Here is a 27136-nt window from a genome sequence, read left to right on the forward strand (position 1 = left end):
GCTGCCTAGAACATGCTGTGGTAGAAGCAGATGTGATAGCAACATTTAAGAGGCACTTAGACAGAAATATGAACAGGCAGGGAATAGAGAGATACAGACCATGTGCAGGGAGATGGGATGAGTTAGATTGGCATCATGGTCAGCATGGAGATGGTGGGCCGAAGGGCCTGTTCTTGTGCTGTACTGTTCCGTGGTATAGTTTTGCCACCTCTCCATTCTTATCAGACAGTCATGAGGCACACAGTGCTGTTACTGTAAAGCAAAAAACTACAGATATTGCAAATCTGAAATTAAAACAGCAAATGCTGTAAGTCTTCAGGGAATCAGGCAGCTGTAGAGAGAGAAATGGTTAATGTCTCAGGACATTAGCCCTTCTTCTGAAGAAGCCACTCTCTCTCCACAGCTGCTGGCTGACCTGCTGAGTACTTCCAACATCTTCTGTTAATATTTAACATTTCAGGTTGATGACTTTTCATCCTGTTAACCCTGTTTCTCTCTCTCTATGCATGCTGCCCAATCCAATGAGTATTTCCTATTTTTATTTTGGATGCTAGTTGGTTCCTGTGGTCATGTGGGTCATTTACAAGGGTATCTCAAATAATGCATTGACCATCTTGAAGAACTTAATTAAGTCCTTTGTCTGTATTTGCCCTTTTAAAATTTTTATTATGGAACACCGAACAGGCAGTGAGTGCTGTAATGATGCATTAGATGGTGGCTTGGTATAACAACTGCTCTACCTGAGACTGCAAGAAACTGCAGAGAGTCGTGGACACAGCTCAGCATATCATGGAAGCCAGCCTCCCCTCCACGGACTCTGTCTACACTTCTTGCTGCCTCGGTAAAGCAGCCAACATAATCAAAGAACCCACCCACCCCAGACATCCTCTCTTCTCCCCCGTTCTATCAGCTAGAAGATACAAAAGCCTGAAAACATGTACCACTAGCCTCAAGGACAGCTTCTATCCTACTGTTATAAAGCTAATGAAGATCCCCTTATATGATAGAATGTACTCTTGACCTCACAATCCACCTCGTCATGATCTTGCACCTTATTATCTGCCTGCAGCACTTTCTCTGTAACTGTAGCACTTTATTCTGCATTTTGTTATTGCTTTTCCCTTGTACTACCTCGATGTACTAATGTGATGAAATAATTTGTATGGATGGCATGCAAAACAAAGTTTTTCACTGTACCTCTGTATATGTGACAATAATAAACCAATTTAAAATGTAATTGTTTCTGTGTTTGCAGATTAAAGATAATGTGGAATGCACTGAGCTGGCTCTCGCCTTTAAACTTGATACTGAAAAGAGGAACCAGGGATCAAGGAGCCAACCTGAGAAGCAGCCTGTGTTTGCCTTTCTACCATTGAGGAGCTTTGGTTTCCGCTTCATAATACAAGGTTTTTTTCTTAAATTAAGAATAATCTCGTTCTGCGAAAATTTTATTTATTCAGCTTCTCTTTTTGTCTCACAAAATATGCATCAAGGTTGCAAAGAACAGATAGAATTTTTAAACTTGCTATTCACAGTATGTCAGAAAAACAGCTGTAGTGTTACAGCCCATTTCTGATCTTTATTCTCACCAGATGTGGCTCCTTGTCAAGAGGGTAGGTTTGGTGAATTCGTTCACCACCCGTTTGCAAGGTTTAGAATGATTTATAGAAAATCTTGCATTTTAATTCCATTATTGGACTGCTTTGCAGGCAGAGCAATTTATAATGCTGCTATTTTCCTCCAGGCAATACAGTTGTGATGTCTGAAAGGCTGTAAGGAAAAATGGTCTGTTTTAAAAAAAAGCTTACATAATATCACTTTACATCCTTAGGATATCCTAATGAACCTTGCAGCCATTGAACTGCATCCAATGTACAGTCACTGTTGCATTGAAGTACACAAATCAAGCAACAGGGTGAATGCACTCAGTCTTTTTCCCAGGGTTGGGAATCAAGAACTAGAGGGCACAGGTTTAAGATGAGAGGGGAGAGATTTAATAGGAACTTGAGGGACAACTTTTTTTACACAGAGGGTGGTCCGTATATGGAACGAGCTGCCAGAGGAAGTGGTTGAGGCGGGTACAATAACAACATTTAAAAGACAATTGGACAGGTACATGGATTGGAAAGGCTTAGAGGGATATAGGCCAAACGTGGGCAAATGGGACTGCCCTAGGTGGCTGCCTTGGTCAGCATGGACCAGTTGGGCCGAAGTGCCTGTTTCCATGCTGTGTGACTCTATGAAACAACAGATGTATTGATGCAGGGAGACTTTAGCTGGGATTTGGAAGAATAGGATCGTTTTTGGTTAGTTCATCAATTCATAGCCTGGGGTGTGTGAAACCCTTGATAGGCATGGGGGTGCTTGTGCCAAAGGTTACATGAGGTCCAAGAGGCTTTAGTATTATTGAGGTAATTTGGTTAGAAATATCACCCAAACAAAAACATGCTCAGCTTGCTAGCAGCCCAAGAATTGTTGGGGCAGCTCCTTAAAATAGCCCTTAATCAAATGTTTATGGGGGTTGAGAGGTGGGGGGGCATGTTTTATTTATCTAAGTAAGCGAAGCTTTCATTCAAAAGTGCGGAAAATTATTGGCCTGGATATGGGTTCAAGTTGGCTTGTATGTGTCATCAGGCTGTGCTGTTAAGTGAGCCAGGGGCTTCTTGCCATTGGTAATATTGGTGCAGGAAGAGAGAGGAAGGAAACAAGTAATTTCTGGGATCAACTAATATGGATAGAGTCATACAGTACCACAGCACAGAAACAGGCTCTTTGGCCCATCTAGTCCATGCTGCCTGGTCTGGGAGTGAGAGCTAATACTGCACAGACTAATAGTTCAGTGCTGAAATGTTACCAGTATCAATTATCTGCATGTCACCATATTTTTAATTGTTTTCCATGACTGCGTATCACTGAAGCTTGCACGGAACACATGGATGAGAAATTTTTTTAATGGTCAAGTACAAATCCCTTAAAATTCCAAATTAAGACTTGGGTTTGGCCAGTTCTGAAGTTAGTGTATATAGGGGTTGTGCATTGCATGTACTTCCATGCTCAACTCAAACAAAGAGAAATCAAGTCTGTGGAACAAAGTGTTACTGGAATTGGTTTATTATTGTCACATGTACCGAGGTACAGTGAAAGACTTGTCTTGCATACTGATCGTACAGATCAGTTAATTGCACAGTGCATTGAGGTAGCACAGGTAAAACAAAACAGAACGCAGAGTAAAGTGTCACAGCTACAGAGAAAGTGCAGTGCAGGTAGACAATAAGGTGCAAGGTCATAACGAGATAGATTGTGAGGTCAAGAGTCCATTTTATTGTACTTGGGAACCGTTCAATAGTCTTATAACAGCAGGATAGAAGCTGTTCTTGAGCCTGGTGGTACGTAATTTCAGTTTTTTGTATCTTCTGCCTGATGGGAGAGGGGAGAAGAGAGAATGTCCGGGGTGGGTGGTGTCTTTGATTATGTTGGCTGCTTACTGAGGCAGCGAGAAGTATAGACAGAGTCCATGAAGGGAAGGCTAGTTTCCATGATATGCTGAGCTGTGTCCACAACTCTGCAGTTTCTTGCGGTCCCAGGCAGAGCAGTTGCCGTACCAAGCCATGATGTATCCGGATAGGATGCTCTCTGTGGTGCATATAAAAGTTGATGAGGGAGACATGCCAAATTTCTTTAGCCTCCTGAAGAAGTGGAGGCGCTGGTGAACTTTCTTGGCTGTGGTGTCTACATGGTTAGCACAGTTATTTCTCACGTTCTCATTACCAAGGGCTGGCATTGTGCCTGTCCAGTGCACTGGGTAACTAGTGTTGAAAAGGAGAGAAACCAAAATCAATCATTTTAAATCAGGTCATCTTCCATTTCAGATTGAAGAAGAATAACCTGAGGCACTGATTTTTTTTATTCCAACTTTTGGTCTATCTTTCTGTATTTCTCTCTAAACAGGTGATTTTGATATACCATCTTCCCGTGAAGATATTGATCGTGACAGCCCCTGGAACCAATGGCTTCGTTCTGAAATCCCACAGCTGTTTCTGAAAGCAATGGAAACATTCAATGTAAGTTTTTTGCTTTTCATATAAAATTTTTTTCATTTCAGTGTTTGCTGAAATTGGGAACTGGTTAATGTAGTGGTTTGAGAGAGATCATTTCCAGCATTGCTATGTTTGAATTCATCCTGAACTGATGAAAGACATTACCATCTATAAAGGTAGCATCAGACTCTGCATTAACAACTCATTTCTTTTTTCTTCATCTGGAGTCATAGAGTCATACAGCACAGAAACACTCCCTTCAGCCCAACTAGTCCATGCTGACCAAGATTCCCATCCAAGCTAGTGCCATTTGCCAACGTTTGGCCCATAACCTTCTAAACCTTGACTATCCATGGATCTGTCCAACTGTCTTTTAAAAGTTGTTATTGTACCTGCCTCAGCCACTTCCTCTGGCAGCTCGTTCCACATGGATACCATCCTTTGTGTAAAAAAAGAAGTTGCCCTCAAGTTCCTCTTAAATCTTTCCCCTCTCGCCTTAAACCTATGCCCTTTAATTCTTAATACCCCAACTCTGGGAAAAAGTGAGTGCATTTACCCTATCTATGCCCCTCATGATTTTATACACCTCTATAAGATCACCTCTCACTCCTATGCTCTTAGGAATAAAGTCCTAGTCTGTCCAACCTCTCCCAATAACTCAGTCCCTTAAGTCCTGGCAGCATCCTTGTAAATCTAAGCTTGCCACACAAAGGAGACACTAACCTGGATACCAATTTTTATGACCACCCTAAGCACCTTACAGCCAATAATTTTTGAATATAAAATATATGACATAAAATCTATATAAGAAGTACATAAAATCATGAGAGGGGTAGACCGTCAGAGTCTTTCTCCCCGGGGTGGAAATGTCAAATATTAGAGGGCATAGGCTTAAGGTGAAAGGGGGAAAGTTTAAAGGAGATTTATGAGGCAGGTTTTTTACACACAGAGTGGTAGGTTTATGGAAGGTGCAGGTGGAAGCAGATACGATGGCAACATTTGAGAGGCATTTCAACAGACACATGAACATGCAGGGATGGAGGGATATGGACCACATGCAGACAGATGTGCAGTTTGAATTGGCATTACGGTCGGCACAGACATTGTGGGCCAAAGGACCTGTTCCTGTGCTGTACCTTTCTATGTTTAGGAATCTCCCACAAACAGCAATGACTGTGAGAAGTAGAAGCTGGAGTAATCTATTAAACACCTTGCTTCAGCATTTAATAAGGTCATGGCAGATCCTTTTTGTTTGCTGATGTGATGCTGGTTGAGGGATGTATATTGGCCAGGACACTGGGAGAACTCACTAACTGTTCTCCAAAATATGTGGCATTTCTTCTTTTTTTCATCAGTTCCTTTACATCCAGCTGAAGGAGAAGGTTTTGCCTCTGTTTACTATATTCAATAGGTGGCACTTCCACCATCCCTGCCCTGCTTCATTACTGCACAGATGTATCAGCATACATAATGCCTTTAAAACTCTGGTTCTTGAGCCCATAACTTCTGACCCTATCAAATTGTACTTTCATTAACATTAGATGAATACAACTAAGAACAGACATAAATATGTTGGGTGTGGCAATTTGTATCATCATCCTTTTTGGCTGAGGGCATGTTGCTGGAGGAAGTCAGAGGCAACTTCATCTGACTTAGTAGCTCTCGGTCCTGGTGTTGGCCATAACAAAGGGAAGTGGATTCTATTCCCTAAGACGGTTGCACTTTTTCTTGATTTGCATTAAAATTACAATATTTTAACTAAGTCAAAATTGAAATGGATTTACATTCTAAGGAAAAATTAAATTTGTATTTCCTGTTAATTGCTGTTCCATTGTTGTTGATGAGAACATCAGCACAATAGTTTTGGATTATAGGTACGGAGAACAGGTAGTAAAAGGAGAATGAAAACGTGTGGCATTGCCTTGTTTTTAGAAAAAGGAAGAAATAAGGTAGGGAGCTTAACATAAAGAAGGGTTTAACAGTCTGTGAAAATTAAGGAAAGAACTGCAGATGCTGGAAATCTAAAAACAAAAATGCTAGAAACACTCAGCATGTCAGGTAGCATCTGTGGAAAGAGAACTAGTTACTGCTTCAGGTCAAAGGACCTTAGACAAAGATGGGGAGAGAACAGCAAGTTGGTTTTAATTGCAGATAAGGTGGTGGGTGGAGGTGGGGTGGGACTGGTGATGGATAGGACAGAAGGAATAGAGTACCTCGGGGTGAGACCAGGGTTGCTGTAAGGAAAAGCTATTGAGATTGTGATTTCAGAAGTAAGAATCTGCAGCTGGGTTTCAGAAACAAGGATGCTTGTAATTTCTTACCTACTTTGGAAATAATTTTAACTAATAACTTTGCTGATTTGTGGTTAGCTAAGTATATTGTATAATTAGTTGTAGAATTTTTTAGTATATTGGTAACAGTTTGGTTCCAGAGAGTGAAAGGACTCTCCATTATGTAAAATCTTTCACAATGGCTGAGTGTCCTTGAAGAGTTGTCTCATGTAGAAAACAGTATAGCACAATTGTTTTTAATGCTTTAACAGAGCCACCCCAGTTTTGAAGGTCTGGAAGGTCTGTGCCATTTTTTGCCATTCATTCCATTACCTGATGAGATCTTGGATTTCTTCCGACCTGTTGCTGGGCAAATTATTCAGATCCTTAAAGCAAAATCCTGCTTGCCAACAACAGAAGATAAAGGTAGGAAAGCTTCTTTGTGTAAATACTTGGTCTGTGTTTTGTAGCAACACGTTGGGATTCAAATTCTTCTCTTATGCCCTACCTTTGGAATGGAAAAAAACACCCCATGAAGCATATGTGATTTATCGTTTTTAATTAATTGGTTTGTGATTTATTGTTTTTAATTAATTGGTTAAGAGATCATTAACAGCTGAGTGAACTGGGTTAAAAGTGCAACTTATTGGCAGAATCCGGTTGGCAGAATTATTTGATAGGTAAAAAGACCCTGCCGATATCAAAATACAAACTGTAATGTTGTGTTCTAGGACAGCCTTTTTTAATTGAGGTCTGGTTTTGGGTTTGATGGCATTTAATTATTGTATTGTCCTAGGAAAGAGACAAAATCAGAGTAACTTGTCTAGATAGAGTCCCTGTCTCCTTCATCTTTCTCTCTCGTGCTCTCTCTCCTGTGTCTCTCTCTCGCTCTCTCTCCTGTGTCTCATGCTGTGTATTGCAAACCTACGTAGTTTATTAAGCTGAAAACAATAGTTTAAGTAGCTACAAATAAAGTCTGCAGTTTATAAATTAATCTTGTCTTAATTCTCAATTGTTGTTGTTGCAGCTGGCAGGATTGAATACAGATTACCCTCCCAGATCGCTGTAACACATGATATCTTGGTACAAGAGGTGATCACCCCAGAGCTGCTAGAAAAACACCTGAACCTGGCTTACCTAAACCCAGTGCTTCAGTCTGCTCTTAGTCCTGCCCTAGTTTCTGCACTTGGTATTCACAAACTCAGCAGCACCGATATTATTGCAGTCACCAAAGCCATTGCCAAGGAGTTTGCAGAGACGAACTCTGTATTCAACGGTACTAAACTTGACCTTTTGTTTTTTGAATAAGTTATCCAAGATGTTCTGACTCCAAGGTAGCATTTTTGTCATAATTGTAGAACAGTACAGCACAGGAACAGGCCCTTTAGCCCACAAATTATTGACTATGGTATTTGTTTACATTTCCAAACGGTTTGAGTTTGCCAAGAGTGAGGTGTGGAGGAGATAGCAGCCTCCAAGAAGCGTGATAACCATCAGCAGAAATATCTTTCCACATTTACACTGGTCAGCAGCAGAACTTGTTTTCTAGTTCCCTTGTTTTCTAGAAGAAGAGAAACACTCACCGTAAATATGGAGTCTCATTAATCTTTATGATCGTGTATAGAGGCTGACGTTAGTGTCACTGACCTGAGGAACTGTTATTGCCCAGAAGTAGTGTGAAGAGTTGCAGGTGCTGACAATTTTATCTTAAAATGTATTTGGACGCAAGAAGCCCTCTGTGTCTTTGGTAGTTATTGTGTTTCACTATTTTCACAAACACATGAAGTATAACACCGATCAAACGTGGCTCAAACACCATTTTTATTATCAGTGAAAGGCTCTGCTGGTCACCCTAAATTTGCAAGGTGTAGGGGGCAAAGACAGTGAAATCTAAAGATATTGGAATACTTTGGGGGGTGGGGGTTAATTGTGGGACCTAAGCAGCTCTGCAATTATGAGCTTCTGCAAAATACTAAATGACTATTATGTGTAAGAGTTGAAATAAAAATTTGGGAGGAGAGAATTAAAAACTTTGAATTGATTAACCTTGAACAAATTTTAATAAAAGTGCTAAATTTTCCTGATTTAGATGATAAGATGAAGAAGATTGCAAAATTACTGGTCTGTATTTACCGAAGCCTTGAGCAAGAGTACGGGAATGTGGATCAATTCCTTGAAGATCTAAAATCGGTTCCAATCATCCCTGTTGCTGATGGAAGCATGGCATCACAGAAAGATCAAGCCATATTTTTCCCCCTTTACGATAAAGAGAATGAGCAGTTTGCAAGGCCAATTCCAGGTAAAGATAACTTCTGGTTATAAAAAAACTGCTGGAGGAACTCAGTGGATCTTTGGAGGCAAAGTCAACATTTTGGGTTGAGACCCTGCATCTGAACTGAGTGCAGAGGGGAGATGGCCAGTATAAAGAGGTGAGAGGGAGGGGTGAGACAGGGGGCTGGCAGGTGATAGGTCGAGCCAGGTGAGGAGGGGGATGATGGGCAGATGGAGCCAGGGAGGGGGGAGAGGGAAGGCGAGTCAGGACACAGTGACTGGTGGGTGATAGGTAGAGACAGATAAGGAAAGAGAAAAAAAGGGGCAGGTGGCAGTTTTCTGGTTACAGGTCTAATGTAAAATAGCCAATACATTTTTCTGGAGAGCTGTGTTGTAATGAGGGATTAGTCTGGTATTGTTTTCAACTGGAGAAATCAGCTGTCTGACTGTTGCTTATTGCAGGGCTTGCAAGAACAGTAAAAGCTTAATCTTTAGCTCTTTTGTCCATCCTGCTAAACCTGCAGTGCTCATGGTCTCCACGTCGAGCTGTGCACTTGATGAGTGGAGATTGATGCTGTTTCAATCTGACAGTGCACTTACAATGCATTTGCAGATTACAGTTCCTCTGGTTGAGGTACATCAAGGGTTGTTGATTATAGTCCTGTGATTGATATCAAGTCGTGCTAATTGTATTCAAATGATATATATCAATTGGGAATTTCTTGTATGTATTAATATAGGCACAGGCTTGTGAATGTGAGCACAGGCTTAAACAAGGGTTGCACTTCATGGGATGTGTAGCCTGGTGAATAAAACCTGTAAACAACCATGACTTGGGTCTGGTATTCTCTTTCACATCAAGGTATTTGAGTTTAACATGGGAATCAGTGGCTACCAGCCTGTTTACAAGCCCACCTTTCCCTTAAGTCAAACTGGATGCTTTAATTGAAGAGCTGACTGGTGTTTCACCCAGTACAACAGTGGCATTTTATTGTTAGTCATGGAACTGCCAACTCGGCATGTTAAAAGCTATTTTCCTTGGGTTAATATTACATTTAAACATTCAAGGACTTTGGGGGGAGGGGAGGAAAACGTCAGAGCAGCCCTTGAGTTACAAAATCAAAATGAAATCTTACCATAAGTGTAACACTCTTTTTTGATTTGTTTATGTTGGTCATACTGGATGTTGTGCAACTTAACCCTGGACACTGTGATAGCTGTTGGCTTTTCTGAACAGGTTTGCAGAATCTCTATCTGGATCTAAAGACTATTCACCCCAGTGTGCTTACTTGCCTTGACAATCTGGGTAACTCTCAAGTTCGCAAACTTCTTGAAAAGATGGATGTTCATTACCTTAAACCAGACAAAGTCACGTATGAGCACATCCTACCCATTTTAAAGGAGCAAAGATGGAAGGTAATCTTCTAACTTTAAATCTGTCACGTTTAGTGCAAAGTGTCTGTTATGCTGATTTGTTGTTCACAAGTATGGGTCATGATTATATTTCCCCCATTTTTGTTTTGAAAACTCTTTTCTTGAAATCCTCCACCCTCTCTCATTCACCCTCCATTCACAACCTTGGGAACCTTGTGGACATTTTTGTCACTAAGATGAAGGACAGCCAATTTGTTCCCTTTATGCATCCCTTTGCTCTAATTCACCAAACAAAATTTTTCTAAGAATTCTCCTATTCTGACCCAAATTTACTTCTCTCTATCTCCTCTCTTGGGCTCTATAAATTCCTGTTCACTAGACCCAACTGCTCCAGTAACCCTATACCCACTAAACTGCTGACCACCCAACTTCCCTCCTTGGCTTCAGTGTTAGAGAACATTGTTATTGATTCTCCCTCCTAGGTTACTGTCCTTCACGTCTTCATATCTGCTGTCTTTGCTCCTCCTCATGAAACGACCATTGAACCTTCAATCCTTGCTGGTTACCATCCCACCTCCCTTTTATCCTGATTTTTTTACTCTCACCTACCAAATCTGATTTTCTATTTAAATCGCTCTACTCAGGGACTACACCCCGGTTACAGAACTGAAATAGCTCTTATTAAAGTCAAAATGACATCCTACATGACTGATCATGATAAAATAAATCTTCTCTTCCTTTGCAACCTATCTGTGTAGTCTTTGATGCAGTTGTTTTCCTTGTAACTGTCCTCCATCATACAGCTGGACCATGGGTCTACACTTGTCAGGTTTTGTCCTTGTGTGGTCAGTTATTGCTGGAGAATAGTCCTATAGTACTTTCTGTTCCTGCCTCTGCACCATGACTTCAAGTGCTTTCTGAGGTCCTATCCTATTCCCTTGCCTGTTTCTCCTCACTGCTGGCTGGTGTGTTCTTGGTTAATGTCACTGAGGGGCAACATGTAGATAAAAAAGGAGGGGGGTCAAGGAGTAAGCTGGTGTTGAAGGAGTGGGAAGAGAGGCCATTGCAAGTAATTCTCTGCCAAAGACCAGACAGGTAAGAATGCAACCCGGCAAATGGTACCACCCAGTTGAACACCACTGAAGAAGCAATAATGCTTCATCTCTTTAATCTTTGTGCACTCAACATTTCTTCAGCTCTGTCTTAAACATCCCCACATCAATGGCCATTTACAAGGAAGCACTACATATTTAAGAAGTCCTTTCTGTAACCTACTCCACTGACTCAATCAGTGATTTCTCAAGGGGCATCATCTTGTATATTCAATGCCCACATGTATAAAGGTGCAAAGCACAGTTGTCTTTCATATGATTTTTTTTCATTTGTTAATCTAAAATCTATTTTTAATCGATGATGTTAGTATTTATCGTATATGTCCACAATGTTTTCATTCAGAACTAGTTAAGCATGATCTGTTAGTTCCAAATGTTAATTTGCCCTGTAGCTAACCTTTTGTAGTGTTCCAAGCTGACATTCTGAGAGCACTTGGCTGACTTGAGTACATTAACATTTGCTACTTTCCTACATTTTAATATGATGCCTGCTTCTAAATAATTTTGAAAAACCATTAGTGCTTCTGCTATTTTATTGTTAACCTCCTGTCAATGTTTGGAATTGTAAATCATCTGTGTCTAGGGACTTAATTAGCATTTTCCCTTAAACCCTTAGGAAAAAGTTGTTGAGAAGTATATTTAATATCTTTTATTCTTTCTGCTTTCTCATCTCTTTCTCATCACTTTTAACGCTGTCCTTATCTCCTGGACTCACCTTTGAACCTTGGTCACTTTAACAATGAAAATTGATGAATTAAGGCTGCTGGGTTAGGGTTCTGATGTAAATCCACTTCACGGCCCAAAAGTAATGGTTTGTCAAGATAATATAAGTGGGAGCAGAAATACTTGGCAGTGACTGTTTCACTTTGTTTATCTGTAGTTTAGCTTCAGAGGATCTCTGACACTGCTATTGTGAATATTGTAGCAAAGGTGCGCTTTAAGTGAGGAGCAGCCATTGGTATTGGTTTATTATCGTCACTTGTACCGAGGCACAGTGAAAAACTTGTCTTGCATACTGATCGTACAGGTCAATTCATTACGCAGTGCAGTTACATTGAGTTAGTACAGAGTGCATTGATGTAGTACAGGTAAAAACAATAACAGTACAGAGTAAAGTGTCACAGCTACAGAGAAAGTGCAGTGCAATGAGGTGCAAGGTCACCTGAGAGTCGGGTCTATTTCACAGTCGTTCCTGGAGGTCAGAAGATTGCTAGCCCTGTAAGAAGATTTAAAACAACATTATTAGTAATAGTTAGTGACATAGAGTTTAATTTTAAAAGTATAGAACGATTATAGTAAGGGTAATGAGTAGATCTGTAGAGAGCAGCTTGCAACGTGTCGCCACACTCCGGCACCATCTTGCCTTCCTGTTTTGATAAATCAATGATTAAATTGTTGCTTCAGTGGAAATATTAAGTCAGTGACCTAAGTAACTGATGTTAGTAATAAAGGAAGTCTCCAGTAAGTGGACTACTTCATTGAAATGTCTGCGTGTTTTGTTCCCGGTTGGATCAGCCAGAGGCAGTTGCTGATTTTCTGCCTCTGCAATTGCAGTTGGTTAGCATTTGAGAACAACTTCATTCATTTATGTTTGTGTATTTTTCTCATCCCTGCCCACCTCTTCAGAGCAAGCCTCAAGGTGTTGTAATCAGCTACAGTGTCTTTCTCAAAATGTACTGCCAGGAAAATGAGCTGCAGCAGTTCAGACCATACATTCCCGTCCTCACCAACATAGGCTTCACCTGCTCATTGCAAGTTAATGTCAACTTTACACGTGACTACAAGAATGCTATCGATTTACCCGTGGATCTTCCAGGTAAAAAATAAATGGACATGTGGGCAAGTGGATTATCTAAACAAATACTTGGATTTGTTCTATAGTATAATAAATGTCAAATTCATAGTGATTGTTTATCAGCTGTCAGTTGTTGCAACCAGTTAACACAGAGCACTGGTTGCATTGTAAATGAGAGATCACACTGTGCAAACTCCTTACTGCTTTATGGCCTGTTTTCTGCACTCCAAGATGTTCACAGGGGATAGGGTGGTGACTTTATGTACATGTAAGTGCCACTCTGTGATCTACAACACCCGAATAGTGGAACAATCCTCTCCTCCCTGCATGGAAAAGTGCTTGGTGCCTCCTTATGATTGGTAACTTGACAGTAAGGAGGATTTACTGACACAGTACCTGCCTGACGTTCTGGGTCTTGTGCTAACACAGTAAACCATTCTGTGGTTGTAAACCTTGTGTTGTTTTTTGCATTACATGTCCATGCTGAACTGAATTGATTTCATTTGATGTTTAGGTGTAGACTGGGTGCTGTTAGACTCCTGTTATCTGAGGACAGACAACGATTTGGAAGGATGGAGAACATTTTTCAGTTCACTCGGAGTGCAGGATTCATTTATTTTTCAAAAGAAAAAATGTACTTTCACAAAACAAGAGCTGGTTAGTTAACCAAGTCTTTTGGCTTGCTTTACTTATCTTCATATGATATTGAATTTAGAGGGGTTTGGTTATAGGATGTTACATACCTTTTCAATACACTGCAATTAAAACACAGTAACAGGACTTTCACCCAGTTGGTCAGCACTGCTGTTTCAGCTCAGCATGAGCCTCTTCCATCTCGCTACATCTCACCCAGTTCATTTTGGATCGCAAAGGAAGTTTGTAACTTGATATCCTCTTGTATCATTCAAAAATAGCTAAGCTAGGAGCTAAAGCCATTGACAGCTCCTCAGCAACTGAAGCTGTCCATACTGGCATGCGGCATGACCAAGACAACTTAAGTGGCAAACAACATTCACAGAAGTACCAGTCAATAGCCATCTCCAACAAGAGAAAGTCTACCATCTACCCTTGACGTTAATTTGCATTCCGTTGCTGAGTCCCCCACCGTCACACCATTGATCAGAAAATCAAGTGAACTAGCTACGTAAATATGTGGCTACAGGAGCAGATCAGGAGATGGGTATCCTAATGCTTGACTCGCCCCTTGATATCCAAGGCTTTCCCATCATCTGCATGCACAAGCCAGGAGTGTGATGGAATATTCTCCACGTCTGAATGAGTGCAGCTTCAACAACACTCAGTGAAGCTCACCACCACCCAGGACAAAGCAGCCTGCTTCATTGGCACTCCCTGAAGCACCCTAAACTTTGATTCTCTCCTCTGCTGTTGGATCGTGGATGGAGTATGTACCATTTGCAAAGTGCACTGCTCAGACTACCCTGACAGCACGCCACCCCGCCAAACCTGTGATCCCTACCACAAGGGCAACGAGTCAGATGGATCACCACCACCTATAGGTTCCCTTGCAAGTCACGCATGATAGCAGTATTATATACTAAGCTGTTTTAGTTTTTGTTCACTTACACCTACTTGTCTGCACTAGCACCCAAGTTGGCCTCGCGCTGGGGTCCTGTCACTATCCTTCAGAAACCTCAAATTTAAGTGTTAATGCAATTATTTTTTAATACTTTTAGGCCTCCAGCCCCTGGGCACCTGTCTATGAATGTTGGCCCAAAACGGCAGATGATATGTATGTTGTGGAAGATCACGTCTGTGAGGAGCTTCATGGACTCTTAACTACAGTGGACTTGTCTGAAACGTTAAAACTGAAACAGAGAATTAACCTACTCAGACTTCTTGATAGAAATTGGGAACCTGGGTAAGTTAACCGTGTGTTAACTTCTTCACTTCTCTTCATTGCCCTCTTCACCTGACTGTACATTGAGGCTAAAGCATGGAAACAGGTCTTTTGGCTTAACTGTTCTGCCCTCTATTTATTCTCTACATCATTGTTCTTCCCCCATTTCCTATGTGCCTCCCTGCTTCCCCTTAATATATCTCTTCTACTTTACTCAACTTCGTGTGGCAGCGAGTTCACGAAGAAAGTTGCCATGTCATAGAGTGTGGCTTTCTGACTCCAGTTCTTTAAAGACTATACGATCTTGTTATCATAATGAGAACAGAAGAAATGAAAGCAGTATTGGTGATTCATCTCCTTGTGACTGCTCTCCTAGTCATTAAGGTCATAGCTAATCACTTACCTCATTACTACTTTCCTATACTAACCACATGTCCCTTGATTCAGCTTGCTGACTGAGTTTCCACAGGCCACTTGGGTAGAGAATTCTGAAGCTGGGTGATGAAATTTCTCGTCTGATTTTGAGACTGGGCGCAACTACCAGGGGAAGCATTGTTCCCACATCTGCTGCTAAGCCCCATAAGAATTTTGCATGTTTCAATAAGATCACTTCTCATTCTTTAGAACTATGAAGGGTATTGTTCCCAATCTGCTTAATGTCTCTTTGTACCACAAACCTGTCATCCCAGAAATCAATCCAGTGCATTTTTGCTGTACTCCTGTCGTAGGTATTTCCCTTGTGTAGGGCGACCAAGTCTGTACATCATATTCCAGATGCGGTTTCATCAGGGCCCTGTATAATTGTAGTAAGATATCTTTACTTCTGTACTTGAATCCTTCTGCAATAAAAGCTAATATATCTTTTGCCATCTTAATCGCTTGCTACACCTACACATTAACTTTCAGTGTACAAGGACACTCTGAACCCCAAAACTTTTCAAGTTCCTACCATTTAAAAAATACTCTGCTTTTCTATATTTTTGTACAGAAGTGGATGTCCACACGTTATTCCATTTTGTATTCTATTAGCTGTGTCCCTACCCATTTGTTTAGGCTCTCTATGTGCCCCGAAGCTTCTCTGCATCCTCTTCACAACCGACACTGGCATGCAGCTTTTGTGTAATCAGCCGAATCTGATGTGTTACAGTTGGACCCCTCATCCAACTCATTGATAGAAGTCATGAGCACTGATACTTTGACAGTGGTAATCAACTGCTCCCTAATGGACGAGAGAGTTGGCAGAAGGCACTGCTGTGGTATACATTTGTAGTGGGTTTGGAGTGTTGGGAAACAGTGAACTTTTCTGTTCAGCTAAGGAATGCAAGGTATCTAGAGACCTCCAGGAGAAGATCTTTTCAAAAGATAATTCAACTAAGTATAACATAAGGAAAATATTGATTGAGGAATGCATGCCTATATTGAATAATGAAACATTTTTAATGCTTAAGTTCTTCCTTACAGATCTAGATTATCTCAGTACTGCTCAGCTAAAGTCTTCAACAGCCAGGATATAGTGCTAAGGAATGATGTAGATTCTTCATTTGCAATTTACCTGAAAACCTTACCATGGTTGCCCACTAATAGTCCTGCCGTGGATGGCTCTGGATTCCGCATAGCCTACCTGCGCCCTATTGAAGTATACCTGAGATCAGAAAATTTACTGGAGCTCTTGGCTAACAATGTGAGCTATGTATATTGTGATCTACTTGAGAAGAGCGGGTTTGCTGCTTTCACTGGTAAGTACCAATGTAAAACCATATGTTGGTCACTTGGCATCCTTTAGAGGAGTTGTGGTCAGGCTCTTCTGATTAATTAGTGTATAACTAACCCATGCAGACTAAAAGCTGCAGGGTGTGATTCCTATCTTGTATCAGGTTAAAGTAATGATTATGTCATTTTATTGGAAACCTGGAGGCCTGAATTCAAATTACACCAGGACACTAAGGAACTTAAAGTTAGTTAATTCAATAAGTGTATAAGTAAATCTGGAATTAAAAACCTGGCTTAACACAGAACAAGGACAAGCTCTTTGAGTTTAAAACAGAGTGGGCTAGGGTTCTTGAGTTTAACCCAGAATGGGAGCAGGCTCTGAGTTTAAAACAGGGCACAGCCAGGGTCCGTGAGTTTTAAATGGTCCGGAGGCAGAGCTGCAGAGGTGATGGCAGGATTCAAGGAGTGACGCATAGCAGGAAGGCAGCTGATTGCTGAATAGGATCATATGAGTACTTCCAGTACTTGGACGGTCTAATTGTTAAAGTAAAAATAAAAGTAAGATCTGTAGTTGGTGCAGAAGTACTTTTTTGAGTAGATTAAGCTCATTATTATTCTTTAAATTAAAGAAAGTAAAGGGAATATCTTAAGGGTAAGTCATGGTAGGATGGTTCGACCACGTAGAATGCTTCTGCAGCGTACTGTGGGACTTCTAGTGTCTGGGGCAAACACACACACGCAGGAAGCCCCTCCAGATGCAGGAAGCCCCTCCAGAGGTGGGAAGTGGCAGTCTGCATTTCAGAGCTGGAGTCGTGCCAGATCATTGTGGAGCATGGTCACACACCAGGTTAACACTGCACGGGCAGACAGGGATTGGAGAACCGCCAGACAAAGTAAATGAGGCAGGTAGTGCAGGTATCTCCTGGGGCCACCACCTCTTAAACAGATGTACCATTGTGGATTATGTTGGGGAGATGGTTTCCCAGAGGGATGCAGAAAGAGCCAAGTCCGTGGCACCATAGGTGGCTCAGCGAAATGGGAAGGCATGAAGCAGAGTGGGGACAGTGTAGGAGGGTGGGGTGTAGGTTCCTGAGGCATTAGGAAAGGTTCTTGGGAAGGTCAGACTACACAAAGCTGGACAGAGCACACCCAGGCAAGACTGGGACCTGATATCCCCACGGGAATGCATGCTAGTGTTGTTGGAGAGGAATGTGGCTACTAAGGTGGTACCAAAGCACATGACAGGAAGAATACCAAGTATACAAAGAATGAGATGGTAATCTAGAGAAGTTGTATCCACATGACTATGCCTGTTAAACATTGGAAGTAGCCTGCTGTCATCGCACAATTAATGGATCAGATTAAAGCCTTTCTATCCTGCCACATTCAGTTGTGAATGCGGGTGGGGCACAGTTAAATAGCTAACATAAAGTGGCTGAGACTCCATGAACATCTCCATTTTCAATGAAGGTTGAGCTTAGCCATGAGTACAAAAGTTAATGTGAGATGATTTGAAACCAGTCTTAGTTAGAAGCGCTCAGTGTCTGATCTAACTCCCAGCTGCCATCTCCTAAGGTTTCCAATGTCTGGTGCAAATTCAGTTCACTTTGGAACAGTATCAAGAAGTGACACATTGCATTGGAGACAGCAGGGCCGTGGAACCAATAACAGCCCACCTGTGGTGCTGAAGACTTGTGTTCCAGTGCTTACTCTATCCAAGTTGTTCAAGTGGAGCTATGATAATGGCACTCAACTGATAATGTGGAAAATCATCCAATTGTGTCCGATTCATAAAAATCCAATCAAATCAAATACTGCATAATGATAGGTGGTGTCTTTCATGCATTATTCAGCAACATTCAACAACAAACTGCTTGCTGGTGACCAGGTCCACTTACCTTTAGACCTCACTACAACCTTGGTCCCACAAATGAGTTGAATGCCAGGCATGTGGTGCAATTGACCATTCTTGATATGAGGGTAGCATTTGCTATTGAGGTGTGATATTGAGGAGCAGTGGTAAACTGAAGTCAGTGGGAATCTGGGAGAACTCTCCACTGCTGGAATCAGCTCACACAAAGGAAGATGGTTGTGGTTGTTGCTCAGCCTACGGAAATTATGGCTGGAGTCTTCAGAGCAGTGTCTTAGGCCTTGTTGTTTCACAGATGGTTATAGCTTTTCAGCCTGTCAAGTCTGTACAGACTTTGCATAAGAACTGCCCAGCAAGTCCCACTCTCCCTTTCTCCACACACAGCCCTGAAAATTCTTCCCTTTTCAGATACTTAGCCAACTCCTTTTTATATGCTGCAATCAAATCTGCCTGTGCCTTTGCACAGCAGTGTGTTCCAGACCCTAACCACTCACTATGTTTAAAATAAAATCCTTGTCACTTTGGGAGTGAGTCTAATCAAACACTGCATCTGAAGGCTTCTGCTGTGATCCTTTCTTTGTAACAAAAAAGAGAAATAATATGGTTTTAAAATATACAAATTCAGCTATAGTAAATTTCCTTACCCTATCTCCCCTCTTTTTTAAAAGTGTGGTTAATTATACAGACTACATATTTGTTCCAGTCTGCAAGTTGAGCTCATTCTCTATCACCATCATATTGGGAGCTGCTGGTTATCTTAACATTTGGTGCTGAAAGCCTAGGCACCCATGTGGTATAAAGAGGTAAATCTATATTTAAACTAAGTTCTTTAATGATCCTTCCTCAGTACAACACTGCAGTACTAATATAGATCATTTGTTGTAATTGGACATGAATCCATGACCTTCTGTCACAGATGAGTGCTCTGCCAATTAAGCCAAGCTGTCACTTAGTGGGTACTTTTCACAGAATTGGGCAACAAATCTATCCAAAGATGTTTTCCTCATTAATAAGCATTGCTGGAGTAGTATCAAGGTTTATTTATACTTTATCTTAATGTAATCCATGCTGTTCCTGACCTAGCATTATGTTGTCATTCTTGTGGGTCACTTACAATAATTTCTACTTTTCTTAGGTATTAAAACCTCCATAACTGTCGAGATGATGATCAACCACTTTAAATCGTGGTGTATGAAAAGTCCTCCAAGTGAATCTGGTGAACTGGTGGGTGCAGAATTTCACACAAGTGCAGACCATATTTACACGGTTTATGCCTACTTGGGTAGAAACTGCAGTCGAAGTCAACTAAAAGAGCTGTTTGAACGCTACCCAGCTGTGTTTGTGCCAAGCAGGTATCTACATTCCTTTTTGTTTACAGCAAGGCTTATTAAAACTGCAGTTGTCTGGAGGAGAATCTTAGAATGCTGTTTGAAACTTTTCATCCCAGTAAAACTTGTGTTTTTCCTCCCCAATGCCTTGAGCTTTTCACATCTCAGCAAGCATTCCTTTTGCTTTATTTTCTCATGGATTGTTGGAGTATTTGAACTTTCCATATTTAGCACTTCTTCTCCCACATCCTATCTGTTGGAATGTACCTAGCTATCGTCCTCCAACCAGTTGGTAGGTTGATTTGATGGTTGGTAGGTTAATTGGCACTGTAAATTGCCCCTAATGTGTAGGTGGGTGGCAGAATCTGGGGGGAGTTGACAAGTATGTAAAGAGAATGTAAAATGGGATTAACATAAGATTGATGTAAATGGGTGGTTGGTGGGCTAAAGGACCTGTATCTGCATTGTATCTTTCTATCATTTTCTAACAACACAACTACAAGTATAACTCTCCTGGTGATCAGCACTGCCGCTCCATCCTAGAGTGGTGTAGTTTATATTTCCAGTTGTGAATAGAATTTGTCAAGTCAAGTTACAGCAGGCCACACAGGGTCAATGAAAGTGGGGTGGACAAATATGCGAGCACATTGTCTGTAGACTAGGTCTCCTTGTGCTCCAGTGTTACCATAACAATGTCTAGGTAAGAAGGGAAGTCTGGTTTGTAGTTTGAATCCTACTCTGAAGATTCAATGCTGAGCAAATCATTAGAGTGTTGAGAGGAATCTGAATATCATCCAGGTGAGATGTTAAACCAAAATCTTGTCTGGCCAGGTCACATTTAGATGTAAAAGATGTCTTGAGTTATTTGAAAGAAAAGCTGTGGTTCACTCCTGGTTCTGGTCAATATTTTGCCCCCAACATTTATCACTGAAACAGATAAAATGGTGATAACTACATTGCTGATTGTGGGACAAATTGTCTCCTATATTTCTTAAATTACAAAAGATTATGAAAAGATGCCTGGGAAGATGTTTAAGGTGTCTTGAGGACATGAAAAATGCTGTGCTTCCATTGATGTGACTTGTTTCTAAGCTAGTTACCCAAGTATTATAGAAAAAAGCAAGCTTTAAATGGAAGAAAAACTATGAGGATGATTGTATTTATTTCCTTGTGTAAAATTGATGTGCAATTTAAAAATTAACTTTCTTTTGAAACAGTGAATCAATTGGTACAGGAAAATTCTACCATCTGAAAGATGTGTGTTGGAATGATCCAACTAAAATTTTCCAGCGATATAAATGTAAAATCCAAGAAGCAAATGAGTCATTCCAGGAACCGCATCTGCTTGCTCCATTCTATGGTAAAAGGGAAGACATGAAGGATCTATTTCAAAAGGTATCTCTTGCACTAGATATCACAGTTTGTGGTCACCTCTGCCTTTACTGCAAATTCAGTGGCCTAGAAGTCAGGGTGCCCACCTTATTGTAGGCATGGGGAGCAATCCTGAACAGTAGCATTCAGAAATTCCGATATTGGGGTCTCAGAACTTGGTGTTTTGAATGGTTATGACTCAACAGTCATACCTGTGGAGGTTCATAGGGATTGTGTTAGTTGGATGGGCTAATGACGGTCAGAGTCTCAAGTGAAGGCTGGAACAAGCCTTGCAGATGCTTTGGACGGAAACCTGAATATGGAGGTGAAAGTGGTTAAATTCAGTAATTGGGGTTGGTCCTTGTTACTAGATTGCAAAGCTTATGGGTTTAAATTGCTTGCATTAACATGTGGGCTTGCAATTGCTGGTTGTCTTAAAAAAACACTTGTCCTTCAAGGAAAAAAGTCCCTGCTTCTCTTGGGTGGCATTGTCTTCTGCGGATAGCTAAGGATCAATAATTATTGTTGCTTTATCAGTGATTCCAATGAGGATACAATACTGCAGATATTGCAAATCTGAAATGAAAACAGAAAAACCTGTAAACATGCAGCAGATCAGGCCAAAATCAAAAAGCTGGAAATATGAGATAAAAACAGAAAATGCGGGAAATACTCAGCAGGTCAGGCTGCATCTGTGGGAAGAGAAACGGAGTTAACTACAAGTTGGATAAAAGAGAGATAGAAAAGTTATTTTACAACTTCTAAGCAAATTCTGACCCAGAGAAAAGATGTATTGAGAGCAAAGAACAAATAGTACAATATAATCTTGATGGTATGGAGAGCAGGAATGCTTTAAACACCAAAAGCAATGATGGTGCAAAGAGACGTAATAGGATAAGAGGTTATATAAATTTTGTCCACGAGGGACATGGTGGCAGCAGCAGAGCTACTGATTCCACTTGCTGACTGAGAAAATAATTATCAATAGTTGCTGAATTCATTAATAACTGATACTTCTAGCCACACACACAACCATCATTGTCATCCCAGGAAAGCTCTGCTAGATGGCAGGGAGCACCTGAATAGGACAAGTGTTGTAAAAAAGGAAGAAGCACTTATAGAGTCATAGAGTAATACAGCAATGATACAGGCCCTTCGGCCCAACTAGTCCATGCCAACCACATTGTCCACCCAGCTAGTCCCAATTTCCTGCATTCAGCCCATATCCCTCCAAGCCCAGCCCTTCACCTATCCAAGTGCTGCTTAGATGATACTACTGTACCTGCCTCAACTATTTCCTCTGGCAGCTCGTTCTGTATACCCACCACCCACTGTGTGAAAAAGTTGCCCCTCAGGTCCCTTCTAAATTTTCCCCTTCTCATCCTAAACCTATGTCCCCTAGTTTTGGACTAGTGGGAAAGGACTAGTTGCCCCTGGACTCTTGCATTTGTTTAGCATCTTTCATGTCTACCTAATGTCCCAAAGCCAGTGAATATTTTTTGAAATGCAGTCATTATTGTAATGCAATTTGCACACAAATAAATTCCCAGAAATAGTGTTGTGGTTAAAGATCAGGTATATATTTTGTTTGGAATGTGGATCAAAGGATGAAAATTGCTTAGGGCATCAATTGTAGCTCTCTTGCCTCCTTGAAGTGACAGCATGGAATTTTTTATATCCACCGGAGAGATCACAAGGGAGCTCGTGTAACACCTTTTCCTTATTATGGCACCTCAGAAAGTACCACACTCCCTCAGTACTGCATGAAGTGTCATTCTAAATTCTTGCACTTAAGTGTAAGAAGGACTTGAACCAACAACATTCTGACTTGGTGATTTTCTGTTTCAATTACTTCAGTAACTTTTGCCCCTGGAAATATTCTGTACTTTGTTCTCCTGATAACGCGAGAACCTACACAGGTTGATAGGACAGTAAAGAAGTCATATGGCATGCTTGCCTTCATTAGTTGAGGCATTGAGTTCAAGAGTTAGGAAGTTATGCTACAAATTTATAAAACTCTAGTTAGGCCGCATCTGGAGTATTGCATTCAGTTCTGGCCGCCCCATTGTAGGAAGGATGTCGAGGCTTTGCGGAGGGTGCAGAGGTTGTTTACCAAGATGCTGCCTGGATTAGAGGGCATGTGCTATGAGAATAGGATGGACAAACTTGGGTTGTTGTCTCTGGAGCAGCAGAGGCTGAGGAGAGATCTGATAGAGGTTTATAAGATGATGAGAGGCATAGATAGATTAGACAGCCAGTATATTTTCCCCAAGAGATGAAATGCCTAATACCAGAGGGGATGCATTTAAGGTGATGGGAGAAGTTCAAAGGAGCTGGCGGGGGAAGTTTTTTTACACAGAGTGGTGGGTGTCTGGAATGTGCTGCCTGGGGTGGCGGTGGAGGCAAATATGATAGGGGTGTTCAAAAAGATCTTAGATAGGCCCATGAATGTGAAGGAAATGGTAGGATATGGATATCGTGTACGCAGAAGGGATTAGTTTCGTTGGGCATTTTATTACTGATGTAATTGGTTCAGCACTACATTGTGGGCCGGAGGGCCTGTTCCTGTGCTGTTATGTTCTATAATTTCTGTAGGAGTCTATATTTTCATTTTGATCGATTTGTTTCGAATTACAGAGTCTGAATATAGAGAAAATACCATCTATGAAGCACTATGTAAACCTGCTCGTGATGATATGTGATACAGTATCTTTACCCAACAACCCTGTCCTGCAGGATGTGTCTGTGATTTATGCAATTCTTGGTAAGTGGTTTTGCAAAATCTGAAGTTTGTATTAAGTTGATTTTATCCCTTTGGGAAAAATTGACAGACTTAAGTGAATTGGTTTCTCTTCTGATCTACCACTTGAGTTAGATATTGTGGTAATGAAACAATTTTTGTTTAACCTTTGCCACCCTGAGTAACCACCCACAAACACATACATTAAAGCAAAGTAAAATAATTTTAAAAGAATTGCATACTGTCCCCTTTGTCACCTTATCTAAGAATCCCTGTTTGAAAGCGATGGGCACTCATTCTACACCTGGTCTGAACTAGCGTAGGATCACAAGATCACAAGACAAGGGAGCAGAAGTAGGCCATTCGGCCCATCGAGTCTGCTCCAAGGAAAAGGGAGAAAAGAAAAAGAAATGAGAAATTGGGAGGTGGTGGGGGGGGGAGGTGAAGAACAAACTATTCTAACCCCAATTTCCGGCCTTATCCCCATATCCCTTGATACCCTGACTATTTAGATATCTATCTATCTCTTCCTTAAACGCCTCCAATGGTCTGGCCTCCACTGCTGTACCTGGCAAGGAATTCCACAAATTCACCACCCTCTGGCTAAAGAAATTTCTCCTCATCTCTGTTTTAAACCTGTACCCTCTAATTCTAAGATTGTGCCCTCTGGTCCTGGACTCACCCACCAAGGGAAACAGGATCTGCAGCATTCCAGATCTAAGGGTGTGTGGCACTTGTTATACCTTCTCAGAAACTGCAAAAATCCCTTCACTCCTCAAATGGTTAACTCTCAGCTGAAAGAAAATGTTTTAAAGCAAACACATCCAGAATGCTGTTTAAATTGGAGAGAATGTTCAGCTTTTCACCTTACCATTTGTGCTACAGCCCTAATTCAGAAATCAAAATCCTAACTGAAGTGTAAGTGGCTGAAAACCACTTGTTCCAGTTGGAACCACCAACATTAGCCAGTAGGTTGTTTGTATTTCATTCTTCTTAAACATTAAGCTGGCCAATGCATAGTGTAATTTACTAAAAGATTACTTTAGTTACATCTGTATTCTTTTTTCTCCCCAAATAAAGAGGTTCTTCTCTTCTACATGAAATGGAAATACAGCCCTGTCATATCATCCTAATCAATCATTTATCTTCATTTTCTCCCCACAGCTGAGAAATGCAAGAATTATAATGACTATGATGATTCCTGGGAACTAGCAAAGAGCTATTGCCAAACACTGAAAGGTAAGGATTGTATCTTGCGGACTAGATCACCTTGGAGAGAGAGAAGCAGACACATGTAATCCATTTTATTTGATACCCCTTCATAGAATCATAGAACAGTACAGCACAATACAGGCCCTTCGGCCCACCATGTTGTGCCGACCTTTAAACCTCGCCTAAGACTATCTAACCCCTTCCTCCCACATATCCCTCTGTTTTAAATTCCTCCGTATGCTTATCTAGCAATCTCTTGAATTTGACCAACGTACCTGCCTCCACCACCACCCCAGGCAGTGCATTCCACGCCCCAACCACTCTCTGGGTAAAAAGCCTCCCTCTGATATCTCCCTTGAACTTCCCACCCATTACATTAAAGCCATGCCCTCTTGTATTGAGCATTGGTGCCCTGGGAAAGAGGCGCTGGCTGTCCACTCTATCTGTTCCTCTTAATATTTTGTACACCTCTATCATGTCTCCTCTCATCTTCCTTCTCTTCAAAGAGTAAAGCCCTAACTCCCTTAGTCTCGCCTCATAATGCATACTCTCTAAACCAGGCAGCATCCTGGTAAATCTCCTCTGCACCCTTTCCAACGCTTCCACATCCTTCCTATAATGAGGCGACCAGAACTGGACACAGTAATCCATTTTATCTGATACCCCTTCAAAACAGAATAAGTGCCTGTATAATAGTTTTAGGTTATATCATTCCATTGCACGTTTTAGATCTATAGATCATCATTATTTTCATCTTTACTGTAGTGTACTTGTGCTAATAAGATTGTCCTTTCTATTAACCTCATCTTGCCGGTGCCCTTAGGAATGATAAAAGATGAGAGGATATTTCCTGCCAAGGATAATCGCTGGGTCTCCCTGGCAAGCTCCCCTATCGTACCAGATAATAAGCACCTGGAACGGATATTTAAAGCACACTCTCTGTGCTTGCTGACTGTACCTGCTGCAGAGCGGAATCGTTCACACACCAAGAACAGCAGCAAACAAGGTAACACTATCTTTTTATGTTGAAAGCTTGCACATAAGGCGTGTGGGATCAGAGAAGTTTGGTAAGTCATAGGAGTCCTCACTGACCAGAGGAAATAAAGATCCACAGTACAGCCCGCCAAAGGCACTCATGTGGGCCTAAATGATTACTTTTCATGTCTTCACTAAGGAAACAGACTCTGTAGTTGGAGAATTTAGCAAAGGGAAAGTGAAAGTCTAGTGCAGGTCTCAATAAATAAAGAGGAGATACTCGATGCCTTAGTGGACATAAAGGTGGATAAATCCCCAGGGACGGGTGGGATCTATCCCAGGCTGCTGTGGGAGGCAAGGGAAGAGATTGCTGGGGTGTTAACTGAGATTATTAAAGCCTCGCTGATGACGTGAGGTTCCTGTTGACTGGACCACAGCAAATGTGGTCCCTCTTTTCAAGAAGGGCAGCATGGAAAAGCCTGGTAACTATAGACCTGTGAGCCTAACATCAATAGTAGGGATGTTGTTGGAGAAAATGCTGAGGGAGTGGATTAATGATCACTTGGAATGACAGGGTCTAATCAGAGACAGCCAACGTGGCTTTGTCAAGGGCAGATCCTGGCTGACCAATCTGAGTGAATTTTTTTGAGTAGGTAACTAGATGTATTGATGAGGGCAGATGAGTTGATGTGGTTTACATGAACTTCGGTAAGGCCTTTGACAAGGTCTCACATGGTAGACTGGTCCAAATGGTTAGGGCCCATGGGATCCAGGGCAAGTTGGCAAACTGGATCCAAAATTGATTTGGCAATAAGAGAGAGGGTGATGGTAGAGGGTTGTTCTAGTGATCAGACGGCTGTTACTAGTGGTGTTCCTCAGGGATTGGTGCTGGGACCTTTGTGCATAGTATGGAGGATAGTCTTAGGTGACAGATGTGTTGATGAAATGAGCTGATAAACGGCAAAAGGAGTTCAGATAAATGTGAGGTGATGCATTTAGGGAGTAATAATGAGGCTAGGACATATACCATGAATTACCATTAATTCATAGGTCTTAGGGAGTATTAATGAACAGAGGGAGTTCAAGTCTAGGGATCCTTGAAGGGAGCAGATCATTCAAGAGATGTGGGCTTCGCAGGCTGAGTCAACATTTAATGGCCCATCCCTAGCTGCCCTTGAGAAGGTGGTGGTGAGCTGCCTTCTTGAACCCCTGC

The 27136-nt window shown here is 41.4% G+C and overlaps 1 protein-coding gene across 4 annotated transcripts in view; it reads left to right on the plus strand.

The window, feature by feature from the left end:
- Nucleotides 1-27136, plus strand: part of wu:fj29h11 (uncharacterized) — a 140162-nt gene that overhangs the window by 94440 nt on the left and 18586 nt on the right. For all 4 annotated transcript variants that reach the window (XM_052032944.1, XM_052032947.1, XM_052032945.1 and 1 more), the window contains 15 exons: nucleotides 1256-1406; nucleotides 3949-4061; nucleotides 6580-6733; nucleotides 7335-7583; nucleotides 8397-8606; nucleotides 9816-9994; nucleotides 12691-12880; nucleotides 13374-13516; nucleotides 14554-14738; nucleotides 16179-16453; nucleotides 19433-19649; nucleotides 20843-21020; nucleotides 23634-23760; nucleotides 24901-24975; nucleotides 25772-25954. In XM_052032944.1, coding sequence (XP_051888904.1) covers nucleotides 1256-1406; nucleotides 3949-4061; nucleotides 6580-6733; nucleotides 7335-7583; nucleotides 8397-8606; nucleotides 9816-9994; nucleotides 12691-12880; nucleotides 13374-13516; nucleotides 14554-14738; nucleotides 16179-16453; nucleotides 19433-19649; nucleotides 20843-21020; nucleotides 23634-23760; nucleotides 24901-24975; nucleotides 25772-25954 — 2629 coding nt within the window. The remainder of the gene's footprint in view (nucleotides 1-1255; nucleotides 1407-3948; nucleotides 4062-6579; nucleotides 6734-7334; nucleotides 7584-8396; nucleotides 8607-9815; nucleotides 9995-12690; nucleotides 12881-13373; nucleotides 13517-14553; nucleotides 14739-16178; nucleotides 16454-19432; nucleotides 19650-20842; nucleotides 21021-23633; nucleotides 23761-24900; nucleotides 24976-25771; nucleotides 25955-27136) is intronic.

This window comes from Pristis pectinata, chromosome 18 (genome assembly GCF_009764475.1).
Source record: "Pristis pectinata isolate sPriPec2 chromosome 18, sPriPec2.1.pri, whole genome shotgun sequence".
NCBI classification, from domain to species: Eukaryota; Metazoa; Chordata; class Chondrichthyes; order Rhinopristiformes; family Pristidae; genus Pristis; species Pristis pectinata.